The following is a 13,969-nucleotide window of genomic DNA, read 5'->3' as shown; positions in this document are numbered from 1 at the left end:
TCGGGGCCGGCAGTGCCAACAGAAACATGGCATCCTGGACACCCCTCTTACCTCACCCCAGCCCTGCCCCTGCAACCTTGCAAATTCTGGGATCTGCCTGTGTTGGGCAATTATGCTTAAAGAGAGAGAGAAGGCTGAGAGGGGAGGGTTTCAGCTCAATGTAAGCTTCCAGTGAACGGCTACCGCCTGGGCTGCAGTAGACACCCCCCGCCCCCTCACCAACGGAAGCACAGTCACGCAGCTGTAATGGAGGTGGGGTCGAGGGCGGCGCCTGCCCTACACACTCACCTGGACAGTCGGCTTCGTCGCTCTCATCCTCACAAGTCACCCAGCCGTCACACTGCCAGGGGAGGGGGATGCACTGGATGGCGCCGCTGCGACAGGCAAACTGCCCGGGGTTGCACCGCAGCTCTGTGGAACCAAAGGGCAAGAGGCCATTGAGGAAGCGGTGGCAGCAGTGGAGACGGGACAGCCAGGCCTGCCGCCGCCTGGGCCCAGGAGCGCGCCCCGACAGGGCCTGCACGCGGGCCCCAAGGAGGAGCCAAGAGCTGTGCCCACAACGACACGAGTCCCCAGGGCAAGGCCCCCCACCCAAGACATGGGTCTTTATGTGCCACCTCAAACACACACCTGACACGTTTGTGCTCGGAGTCCAACTCGGCACTAGACTACAGAGGTCACAAGAGGGCACACCTCCTACCGCAGGAGGGGCTATGGGTCAACAAGAAACACACACACACACACACACACACACACACGTTTCTGATGAAGAGCAAATCAGGAGGGCGCATCACAGGAGTGCTCAAACAGCGTGAAGGAAGGAGAAATGGCCTACACCTGAGGGGCTCTGGAATCCTTCTCAAAGAAGATGGGATATAAACAGGGTGCCCAAGGCAGGTTGGTGGTTTCAATAAACACATATAATGTAATAGGAAGGGAGAAAACATACCAGAAAAAGGAAAGCTCACGGATTATTACAGGGCAGGAAAACACGCCGAGAAGATGGTATGCGACAGATGGGGAAACACTAGAGGTAAGACCAGAAATATAAAAAGGGTCAGACTATGGAGGCTTTGAGGGTAAGATAATCCTGGCCTTTCCTGGGAATGTTAAAGGAAGCCAGAAGTTAGTCAGTCAGTCAGTAACATGATGAGATCTGTGTTTTAAGACAGGTAGAAATGGCGATGATTTCTGGAAGCAATCATAACAGGGGAACCACACAAAGTATCAAATAACTCAGTAAAGTGAGGACTTGAATTGAGGCAGGGGTTGGCAAATTATAGCCCTTGGGTCAACTCCTGCCCCTCCCACTTGTTTTTTAAGGAAAGTTTTATTAGAACACGGCCACAAATATGTATTCATGTGTGGCTGCTTTTGAACTACAACAGCAGAGTGAAGACTGATGACTAAGAGAGATTAAATGACCTGAAGAGGCAAAAGTATTTCCTCTGGTCCTTCCCACCAGACTTGTGAAGTGAGGCGACGGCTGCTACGTGGGCACACGTGGAACCAAGGAAAAGCACTGAGGTGTGAGGGATGAAGTCCTACACGCTAACGTGGTAACACAGGAAGAAGAAACGAACAGAGCTCTCTTACTATGGTCCTGCTCCCTCTGTGGTCTTCGCTGTCCTGGAATTGTTCCACTGAAATCCAGGAAGAAACAGGAACTCTTCCCACCCCTGAGTCCTGTCCCATCACTGGCCAAAGTAACCAAAGCCAATCATCACTCTAATTAACCAAGGTAGATGAACCCACCAAATCAGGTAGGACACAGATGTAAGGCCTGAGCCCTTCCCTCCCCACCCCCCTGGGACGGCCACGCATGGCATCGTGTACCATAGCTTTGGTACCTTCACAAGAGAGCCTCTTCAGAGAGCTCTGCAAGGAGACAATCCTCATCCCCCGCCAGGGTTATATGTCTGAGAGTCTTCCACTCTGAAGCAGGGAAGAGAAGAAGGGCCAGGGAAAGGAACCCGGAATCCAGTGTTCGCTCTTCTCCACCTGCCACTACACACTGTGGTAAATCAATCAATCTAACCATAAGGAAAGCTTCTGTTACATATATGGCATGGACAAAAGAGTCACAATGCTCCATAATTTATAAAGGCTTCCAGTCAAGATGGAGTTAGAGGGATAGATTTAACTGCCGAACTGAAACAATGGGAGAAAAAAAAGGAGGGGGGGGGGCAAAATATTAGAAAACACCTGTTCTCCAGACACTGACATCAAGCAACAAAGAACAGTGATCCCTGAGTCACGGAACATGCGAGATAAGCCTTACTGCCTCAGGCACATTTCCAGGCTACAAAGCAGGGAGAGGGACTCCAAGGGGAGAAGACTCTCAGAGGTAAGTGGATGCAACTAAAAATTGGGGGAAACCAAGGCAAGGAGCACTCACAGGGCGGCTCCAAAGAGTCCTGGAAAAGAGAGAGTGGCACAAAAGACAGACTCCAGAGATCTAGGGAGGAAGCCCTCAGGGAATGAAGCAGAGTACTAATCAGTGTGTGGTGTGAGGAAACTATCCCAGGCCATCCTAAAGGGTAACAGGAAAACAGTAACTGAAATTCAGCAGGACCACAAACAATGCCTGTTCTCAGGAGCCAGTTTGGAAAAACTCATCACTTGTGGGGCACTACGTCAAGTACGCACAAGAGTCCTGCCTTGTTAGTGGAGAAAAATAAACTCCAGACTAAATGCAGCCTAACAACAATTAAAAGCAATAGTTGAGAATAATCGCAATCTTTTGGTATCAGTTGAGACCTGATTTGTGACACAGTATGTAGTCTATTCTGGAGAAAGTTCCATGTGCGTTCAAGAAGAATGAGTATTCTGTTGTTTTAGGGTGGAATGTTCCACATATATTTAGAATATAACAGAATCTATGAAGTCTATCTGGTCCACTGTGTCATTCAACACTCTTGTTTCTTTTTTGATCTTCTGTTTAGATGATCTGTTTGTTGCTGAGACTGGAGCGTTGAGGTGTCCTACTATTAAAGTATTATTATCCATATGTTTTTTTATTTTGGTTAACAGTTGGCTTATGTAGTTGGCTGCTCATGCTGGGGGCACAGAAAGCTACAATTGTTAGATCTTCTTGTTGGACAGACCCTTTAAGAATGATTAAGTGTCCTTCTGTATCTCTTACTGAAGTCTTTAGCTTAAAATCTAATTTGTCTGATACGAGAATTGCTACCACAGCTTTCTTTTGAGGTCCGCTGACATGAAAAATGGTTCTCACTTTTGGTCTGGATGTATCTTCAGGTTCAAAATGAGTCTCTTGTAGACAACATATAGATGGGTCATGTCTTTTTATCCAACCCTGTGCTATTTCACGGGAGCATTTGGGCCATTCATGTTCAGAGTGACTGTTGAAAGACATGATTTTATTGCCATCATTTTGCCTGTGAAGTCCTTGTTTCTATAGATTTTCTCTGTAAATTTCTGGTCTATTACTCTTGGGGTCTTTCTGCTGGGTATTTACCCCAAAGATAAAGATGTAGTGAAAAGAAGGGGCACATGCACCCCAATTTCATAGCAGCAATGTCCACAATAGCCAAATGGCAGAAAGAGCTGAAATGACCTCCAACAGATAAATGGATAAAGATGATGTGGTCCATATATACAACAGAATATCATTCAACCATCAGAGATGATGAATACTCATCATTTGGATCAACATGGATGGAAATGGAGGGCATTATGCTAAGGGAAGTAAGTCAAGCAGAGAAAAACAATTATCGTAAGGTTTCACTTATACATGGAACATAAGGAATAGCATGGAGGACATTAGAAGAAGGAAGGGAAAAATGAAGTGGGGGGATATCAGAGAGGGAGACGAACCATGAAAGACTATGGACTCCAGGAAACAAACTGAGGGTTTCAGAGGGGATGGGTTAGCCCAGTGATGGGTATTAAGGGGGGCACGTATTGCAATGAGCACTGGGTGTTATACGCAAACAATGAATCATGGAATACTACATCAAAAACTAATGAAGTACTGCATGGTGATTAACATAACATAATAAAAAATTAAATAAATAAAAAAGCAACAGCTGAAAGGTTCACATTGTTTCCAAGTCACATCCTAGAACAAAGGTTGAGAATATTTATAGGAATGCAAAAATACGCAGTAATCAAAAAGGCAAAATTCACAAAGTGTGGCACTCAATAAAAAAGCTACCAGACTTGCAACGAAACAGGAAATTATGACCAAAATGAAAAAAATTTGATCAAAACTGACTCAGAAAAGGTACAAATGATAAAGTAGACAAGGACATTAAAATTAAAACTGTGTCACACAGTTTTCCTCACAGAGAGGAAAAATCAAACATGTTCAGTAGATACGGAAGATTTTAAGAAAACAAATCCACTGCCTAGAGATGAAAACTGCAAGGCATAGGACGAACAGATTCAGTTTCGCAGAAGAAAAGATGAATGACGTGAGGACAACATAAGAAACTCTAAAATACCGAAAAAGGGCTAGAAAACATAAATAAACTATGAGCTGTGTGACACAGACTTAGGGGGCGGGGAGACAAAATATTTGAAGAAACAATGACAAAAACATTTCCCAATTTGATGAAAACCCATAGATCCAAGTCAACCATGAACCCCAACCATAAGAAGTTAAAAAAAAAAAAAAAACCTACTCCAAGGCACATCACAATCAAATTACTTAAAACCAGTGATAAAGAGAAAATCTTAAAAGAGTCTTATGAGTCTGAAGGGCCAGAGAAAAAAGATGTAATCTGCAGAGGAAAACAAACAGGACAGCAGATTTCTCGTTAGAAACAATACAAGCCAGAAGATGGTGGAGCAACATTTTTAACTTCTGAAAACAAAGAAAGTAGTCAATCTAGAATTATTTAAAGCAAAAACATGGATCCCATATTGCGAAGTAGAACTTTGACAACGCCAGCACAAAAGCTGGGAAGGGAGCAGCAGAAGCACACCATTTCAAGCCTCTTACACTACATGTAAAGCAGTCTTGTCATGTGAAGGTCAACTGCACAATGTTCAAGATGAATACCACAAAGCCAGCACAAAAGTTTTAACAAATAAGCCAATGAAGATGACAAAATGGAATAAAAACACTTAATGCAAAAGGCAGAAAGAAAAAGGAAACAGGGACGCCTGGGTGGCTCAGTTGGTTGGGCGGCTGCCTTCGGCTCAGGTCGTTATCCCAGCGTCCTGGGATCGAGTCCCGAATCAGGCTCCTTGCTCAGCGGGGAGCCTGCTTCTCCCTCTGCCTTTGCCTGCCACTCTGTCTGCCTGTGCTCACTCTCTCTGACAAATAAATAAATAAAATCTTAAAAAAAAAAAAAGAAAAGAAAAGAAAAAGGAAACAAATGGTACAAATAGAAAACAAGTGACAAAATGGCAGATTTCAATTAATTGTGCCTTATCAATAAACAGATGAGGTGATCTAAACACCCCAGTTAAAAAGCATAATTTGTCACACAGGTAAAAAAACAAGACCCAGTTACATGTTGTCTAAAAGAAACCCACTTTATAGAAGGACACTAAGATAGGTAAAAATAAAAGAAGGAAAAAGATATACCATGCTACTAACACTGATCAAAAGAAAGCCAGAGTGGCCAAATTAGTATTACACGAAGTAGACTTCAGAGCAAATATTACCAGGAATAAAGAAGGTCATTTAATAATAACAAATGACAAAATAATCCTAAAATGTTTATGCATCTATAGCAGAGCTTTAAAATATGAAGGAAAAACTGCTATCATAGACAAATACACAACTAATCCATCCCCTCTCTCAATAACTGATAGAAGCAGCAGACAGGAAATCAGCAAGGATAGAGACAACCTGACCACCACCAACGGACATTTCCAAAACTCTCCAGTCAACAACAGCAGACTACACATTCTTTTCATGTATATAACATTTACCATAATAGATAATATTATGGTCCATAAAATAAATTGCTAATAAATTTATAATGATTCAAAGCATACAGAGTATGTTGTTGGCCACAATGGAATTAAATTAAAAATCAATGGCAGAAAGATAACTGGAAAATCCCCTGACTATATGGAACAACTGACACACTTCCACAGAGCCTATGGGTCAAAGAAGAAATGAAAAAGGAAATTAGAAAGCATTTTAAATTGATGAAAATTTGTGGGATGAGACTAAAACAGTTCCCAGAGGCAAATGTACTGCATTAAACTCCTGTATCAGAAAAGGTCTTGAATCAGTAATCTCAGCTTCCTCTTTAGGAAATTAAAAAAGCAAAGCAAATGAAACCCAAAGCAGATGGCAGAGAAGAAAAAATGAAGATCGGAGTGGAAATACACAGAACAGAATATTAGAGAAAATAATGAAAACAAAAGGTGTTTTTCTAGAAGATTAATAACATTAATAAACCTCTAGGACTAGTCAGGAAAAAATTAAGAACACATAATACCACTGTCACCATTAGGATTTCGGAGATATTAAAAAGGATAAAAAAGGATGCAAGAATAATAAGGTAATAGTATGAACAGCTTTCTATCAGTAAGATAAATTCCTTGAAAGGCACAAACTACCAACGCTCACTCAAAAAGGCAGCCCAGACACCTGAGTAAACTTATAGTTATTTCAGAAACTGAATTTTTAGTTTAAACATAAGAAAACTCCAGACCCAGATGGCTTCACTGGAAAATTCTACCACATATTTATGTAAGAAAGAGGACCAATCTTTTCTTTCTTAAGATTTATTTATTTATTTGAGAGAGAGAGAGAGCGAGCGAGCGAGCAGGGGAAGGAACAGAGGGGGAGAATCCCAAGCAGAACCCATGAGCTGAGTGTGGAGTCCATCACGCGGCTCAATTACATGACCCCAAGACCACCACTGGAGCTGAAACCAACAGTCAGACACGCAACCGACTGTGCAACCCAGGTGCCCCAAAATAAGATCAATTCTATACAAACTGTTCCAGAAATTAAGATATTTAAAATTACCTTAACAGCAGCATCAAAAAAAATGGTAAATACTTAGGGATAAATCTAATGACAGATGTACAAGTCCTATACATTGAAAATTACAGAATATAGCTAAGAGAAATTTTGTAAAGATCTAAACCTATAGGGATATATGAAGTGTTCATGGATCAACAGACCCAACGTCATTAAGATACCAATTCAAGGGGCACCAGGGCGGCTAGGTTGGTTGAGTGACTCTGGGTTTCAGCTCAGGTCATGATCGCAGCGTCCTGGAATCGACCCCCCCCATCAGGCTCCCCACTCAGTGGAGAGTCTGCTTGAGGAATCCCTCTCTCCCTCTCCCCTTCCCCCTGCTCATGCTCTCTTGCTCTAAAGTAAATAAATCTTAAAAAAAAAAAAAAGATACCAATTCTACCCACATCCATCTACAGATTCAATCCAATCCCCATCAATATTCCAGCAGGACTTTGTAGAAATTGACAAATTGACTCCAAAATTCAAATGAAAATCCAAAGGACTTAAAATACCTAAAAAACTTTGGAAAGGAAGAACAAAGTTGGAGGATGTACACTATTTGACTTCAAGAATTACTGTAAAGGTACAGTAATCAAGATAGTGTGCCACTGGGGTGCTTGGGTGGCTCAGGCATTAATTATCTGCCTTCGGCTCAAGTCATGATCCCAGGGTCCTGGAATCAAGCCCCATATTGGGCTCCCTGTTCAGCGGGAAGCCTGCTTCTCCCTCTCCCACTCCCGCTGCTTGTATTCCCTCTCTCACTGTCTCTCAAATAAATTAAACAAATAAATAAAATCTTAAAAGGGGGGAAAAAAAAAGAGTATGCCATAAGCATCAAAGACAGACATCAAGATCAATGGAACCAGAGCAGAGTCTAAAAAGAAGACCCACATATGTGATGGTGATTTACAATCGAGATACAAAGGCAATTCCGTTAAGAAAGAACAGTCCTTTCAACAAATGGTCCTGGGACAACTGTGGATATCCACCAAAAAATAAAGAAAGAAGAAAGAACGAATTTTGATCCATTCCTTATACCAAAAACTAACTCAAAACAGATCACAGACCTAAAACTATAACACTTATAAGAAAACACAGGAGAAAATCTTTGTGATGCCGGGCTAGATTTCTTAGATACGTATAGCCAAAGTACTATACGTATAGCCAAAGTATGATCCATAAAAGAAAAAGTTGATAAACTGGACTTCATCAAAATTGAGAATTTTTCTTCTTCAAAGACACTGTGAAGAAAAAGAAAAGACAAGTCATATATTACGAGAAAACATTTGTAAATCAACTATCTGATAAAGGGCTTGTACCCAAAATATATAAAGAACCCTCAAATTTCAATAATAATAAAACAACCCACATAACTTTAAAGTGGCAAAATATTTTAAAGGACATTTAACCAAAGAAGAAACACAGATGGCACATAAGCACATAAAAGATACTCAACATTAGTCATTCAGGAAATGCAAATTAAAATCATAATGAGATACCATCACATACTTATTAGAATGGCTAAAATTTAAAAGGATGATGATACCAAGTATTGACATGTATGCAAAGTAATTGGACACTTGTTATATTGCTAGTGCAAATGTAAAATTGTAAAATTACTTTGAAAAACAATTTGATAGTTTGTAGAAAGCTGGGTCATTATATGACCCAGTCATTCCACTTCCAGGCATTTACCCAAGAAAAATGAAAGTTACATGTCCATACAAAGAGTAATTTTATTTGTAAGAGCCAAAAGCTAGAAACCCAAATGTCCAAAAAAGTGAATGGATAAACAAATTGCAGTATAGTGGACTGTTTACTCAGCAATAAAAAGGAACAAGCCAAGCACCTGGGTGGCTCAGTCTGTTAAGTGTCTGCCTTCAGCTCAGGTCGTGATGTCAGGTCCTGGGATCCAGGCCCACATCAGGCTCCCTACTCAGCAGGGAGCCTGCTTCTCCCCCTACCCCCTCCCCGCTCATGTTTTCTCTCTCTCCCTCTCACTCACACACGTACACACAAGGAATGAACTATTGATACATGCAGAAACATGTTTTTTTAAAAAGCAGCCAGCTATGGAGTTTTTGTCAAACCCAGTCCTAGATTGTAAGTGTAGGGATAAATCTTTATCCTCCACCCCATTCCGAACACCCAGCACACTGGAGCACTTACTAAATGTCAGATGAACCAAACTGCTCAAAGATCTCCCTCTCTTCTTTAAGTCTGTAACAAAGTGTCAACAGTTCTCTGATCTCCACAGGGAAGGTTCTCTCACTTCGTGGCTCGCCTGTAGGCCTGTAGTGCCGGGGCTCTTCTGACAGCAATCCAACATGTGAGTCACTGGTTAATACATGTGAATCACTCACTCGAAGACTATTTACGAAGCGCCACTTCGTGCCAGGCAACTCTCCTGGGCCAGAGTAGTAAACAAAGCAGGCAGACCTAGGATATGACAGAGCTTGCCTCGTGTGGTGGGGACTGACACACAATCAGTCGCTTGGCAGGTCACCCAGCAATTCTGATGGGTCTCACTGCAATAACTCAAGCTGCAAATCTACATTCCTTTTCCTTTTCTTCCTCACTATCCTCCCAAGTCCCTTTGTAAAGCGTCCAGCACAATTTCTGCCTCATCTAAAACTGTTCAAAAACAGTCACCCCCTCTGCCCACTACTGGGTTTGCCAAGGGTCTGCCCCAAACCTTCCCTTATGATGCCTATCCTCTGACTAACAAATGGGAGACACGGACAGGCCCTTCCTAGCCAAGGGACTGTTGACATTTTTCAAAATAATCTATGCCCTAACTACAGAAGTGCAAGGCCACAGAACCAAAATGAGAACTTCTGACTAAGAGGTTCTGAAATGTTTTCATTCCCAAACCCCTTTATGCACTTGAAAATTCTAAGGAACCCAAAGATCTTCGGTTTATGTGCTTATATCTACCAATATGTACTGTATTAGAAATTAAAATCAAGAAATTTTGTGAACACTAGGTTCCCAAACACAGACCCAAAGGGTTAAAACATATGACCCAGCAATTCCACTCCTAGCTATCTGTCCAAAAGGGTAAAGGCTGGGACTCAGATAGATGTCTGTACACCGAAGCTCACGGCAGCACTACTCACAACAGCCAAGAGCTGGTAACAACCCAAGCATTCACCAACAGATGAATGAACAAATATGTGACGTATCTCTTCGATGGAATATTAGCAGGTCATAAAAAGGAAGGAAATTCTGACACATGCTACAAGGATGGACCTTGAGGACATTATGCTCAGTGAAACAAGCCAGACACAAAAGGACAAATGCTGTATGATTCCACTTATATGAGGTGCCCTAGAGGAGTCAAATTCAGACACAGAAAGGAGCGCAGAGATTACCAGGGGCTGGGGGGAGGGGGAATGGAGAGTCGTCTAATGAGGATAGAGTTTCAGTTTGGGAAGATGAAAAGAATTCTGGAGAGGGATGGTGACAGTGGCACAGCAGTGTCAATGTACTTAATGGCACTGAAATGTACACTTAAAAATGGCTAAAATGGTAAATCTTATCTTACGTGGATTTTACCATGGCTTTTAAAAAAATCCTTTAAAAGAGAGAGAGGGAGAGAGGATCCTAAGCACGAAACCCATTAGCCATCAATCACATGTCAAGCGGCCTCTGGTAATGCCACTGTGCACTCGTGAGAGAATGAGAGAAAGCAGCTAATGACCTCTTGCTGCTATTATGAATATGGTTTTGACCTCGCAGAGCTGCCAGAGACATGCAACGTTTGGGAATTTGAGGATTCGGGCCCTGTAGAAATTTAGAAGCCTCTCCAATACAGATTCTTTCTCTGGATTCAATTTCTTCTTTGTCAGCAAGCCTTGGCCTCATTTTAAATTATGTAAGCTGAGCTGTCCCAAATTACTGTGTGAAATTTAGTACGAAGCCTTAATTGTTTGGAATTGATTTCTCCTAACATCTGCCCACAGAGAAATAGAGGAAGACAAGGAACACCAGAAGCACACAAGTCCACAGCCACTAAGCTCAGGAAATCAAAAACTTCCAGTCAGGAAATGCAAGAGAGAACTACATCCCGTCCCCTCTCACGGCCCACCTCTGCACAGAGCAGAGGTGCATTGTCGGACACAGCCCTCCATGCCTTGCTGGAGTGCCCGCCCAGGGGACCAGGAGGCCCCAGTCTCCCAGGAGACCCGCTCCCAGGTGGGCAGTGCAGCCTCTGACAGACTGCTCATTCTCCCTTAGAAAGAGCAACAGCTGCTTCCCAGAGGGGCTGTTCCCTGGGTCTCGTCCCCACCCCCACCCCCACCCCCACCCAAGGCAGGACTAGGAAAGGCATATTTATATGGCCCCACACTACACACCAGCGCAGAGGGGACAGATTTGAAAATAAGGCTCTGCTGTGTAAGTGACAGGAAAGGTCCAGGAGAATGGTTCCCGTGGGGTGCTGGGCCCTGTCCAGCACCATGTCAGGAACTTGGTGCTCCCTGGCTGGAACTTGGGCCAGGCCGGCTGCCCCTGACAGCTTTAGGAGGGAACAGAGATCACTGCTGATAACACAGGTCACTAAAATACAAAACACAGGACATACGTGCTAAGAGCCCTTCTGAAATAGAGTTACCTGTGTCCTCAGGTAAGAGGAGAAGAATAAGGGGCTCGAATGAGATCTCAGGATGGGCAGCACATGCACCACCAGAGACCACAGGGAAGGCCTAAAGGTCAAGGGTACAGCCTGGACAAGTGCCACCAAAGCTGGAAAGGAGCTCTCTGCTTGGCTGGGGCTCAGCAGGAGATAAGACCAAAGGCACTGGGGGATGTGCTATGGCTCCAGGACTGGATGCTGCAGGCAGTGGAAACCTTCAGCAGAACACCCATCAGCAGCAGGACAGGGAATGGTTCCAGAAAGGCAGAACAAGAAGATGAAGACAGCATTCCCAGGCATTCGGGAGAGTTCCCAGGAGATCATTCTAGAATAAACCGCGATTAAATTATAAACTCATTGCCTTCTCTACAGTGTTCTAAATGCCATTTTTCTTTTCATGAGGCAAAGGGCCACCTCCATCCAGCCTTCCCCCCTAACCCCTCCATTCAGGTTCGTGAGACCCTTGGCCTAGCAGTCCCTATGGTTACTCCTGCAGTCCCATCAATCCTCTCCCAGGGGCTATCACTTCATGGCACCAAAGACACTGCCTATAACCTCCCTGCTTCCTGGCACAATGTGGCAGCTCTTGGTTGCTGAACAGTTTCACATATTCTGCCCTTTGGAATAATTTTGCGAGGCACTCTGAAGAGGCAAATCCTCTCCAAGGAACACACCTGGAGAAAGGGAAGATGTGTGCAGACAGCTGGGACCAGGGGCTTTTTCTGCACAGCACACCCTGCCACGCGACTCAGCAGCGAAGCCCAGTTAAAGCTGCTGTTAATGGGAGGCCCGGGCACTCATGGGCTCTGGAAGGCATCAGAGTTACAACAGGACAAAGTATCTGAATGTCACACTGCAAGGAGCTCAGAGATCAGCTAGCCCCGTGATACTCACACACAAGGGCCTAGCATCCAAGGGGAAGTGGGACGTGTGTGGCTCATGAAGACTACTATATGGAAGTTCTACTAGTAAAATTAAAATTAGGAAAGCCAGAGACTGCTATATTTATCAGAAAACCCATCTAGTTCAATCAGCTCATTTCACAAAAGGGCTGACCTGCCTGCTCCATTCCCATGGCAAGTCGACAGCAGCAGCCCAGGAACCAGAAGGCAGGCTCTATCTGGCTCTTTTGTCCTGATCTCTATCCCAAAACCAGCTTGGCTAAGTGGGAAACAGGACTCAAGTCGGGAATCACAGCCACCCCCAACAGGATGCCCTGCATTCTGATTTGGGGCGTGGCTAACTCATCCTTCCTCAGAGGGCTAGGTCCAAACTTTCCAATTCTGACCCATTTTTTCTTTAAGACAAAAAACACAGGACTTATGACATGCAGTGCCTCTGTGGAGGTCAGCAATACAAATCCCCAGAGATGAGGAGTGTCTGACTGTTGGATAGGACCTGCAGGGCCAGGCATGTACCAAAATACTGCGGTTTTGAAATACAGCCAAAATTCTTTGCTATGCCTTCTCAAATGTCAGTTGCTCCTCAGTCACTGTGACCACCAAACCCATTTCCAAATAGCCTTAGGGCAGGAGAAGAATCACTGAGAATCACCCTCAGTCAGCCCTCCACATGGGAAGGGGGGCTCCTCTGACTGCTGAGTCTGAGCAAGGACATCCCCTGCTCCCGACACCCACCTGCCTGGCAGGGACAGGCAGGTGACCCAGCTCTGCTGTGACAGCTGACGGGGAGGGGGTGGGAATAGCGTGGTGCTGCTATGCTCTGGGAAGCTACTTTCTCCTATCAGCCAAGGAATCACAAAGTTGAGTCTAGAAACCATCACACGAGAACAAAGTGATGTGGCCCAAACTTTGTAAGTCACAAGCATTTTCCACACCAGAAGATGAAGTGACCATCACTTACTATATCTTCTATCCTCAGACACTGCCCAACTGGGACACTGGCTCATGTGTCTTCCCTTGTCCTCCAGCTTCTCCTTAAGCAGATGTCTGGAGAAGAAGGCCCTGCTTCAAGTAAGTTATCTTAGAAGAGGAGGGGGAGGCTCAGAGGAAAAGGATGTGACTGGACAAGATGAAAGAGGAAAGAGAGGCAGATTCACCAAGCATCATTAAACGAATGACACTTGGAAGACTGATTAGTCTATATTTTATGGAGGGTGGGGTGGGGGAGGGTTCAAATGTGGGAGTAAGACCAGGGCAAGAGGGTGGGGTAGAGCTGGAGTAATAGCATCTCACAACTCATGTAACATCCACTGGCTGTTTCATCCACCACTCACACCACATTCTGATGAAGGCCATCACACAGTATAACCAGTTCATTCCAAGAGAAACAGCTGGAGCAAGATCAGATTCTTGTATGTTCATTCTGCATGTGCCAGGCAGCGTATCAAAAGCCTCGAATACATTATTATA

At 44.0% G+C, this 13,969-nt stretch overlaps 1 protein-coding gene across 2 annotated transcripts in view; it reads right to left on the bottom strand.

The window, feature by feature from the left end:
• DGCR2 (DiGeorge syndrome critical region gene 2) overlaps positions 1-13,969 on the bottom strand; it is a 92,339-nt gene that overhangs the window by 61,237 nt on the left and 17,133 nt on the right. For both annotated transcript variants that reach the window (XM_080821538.1, XM_080821539.1), the window contains exon 2: positions 289-411. In XM_080821538.1, coding sequence (XP_080677664.1) covers positions 289-411 — 123 coding nt within the window. The remainder of the gene's footprint in view (positions 1-288; positions 412-13,969) is intronic.

Source organism: Martes martes (assembly GCF_963455335.1).
Source record: "Martes martes genome assembly, chromosome: 13".
NCBI classification, from domain to species: domain Eukaryota; kingdom Metazoa; phylum Chordata; class Mammalia; order Carnivora; family Mustelidae; genus Martes; species Martes martes.
This window is presented reverse-complemented; position numbering and strand designations above follow the sequence as displayed.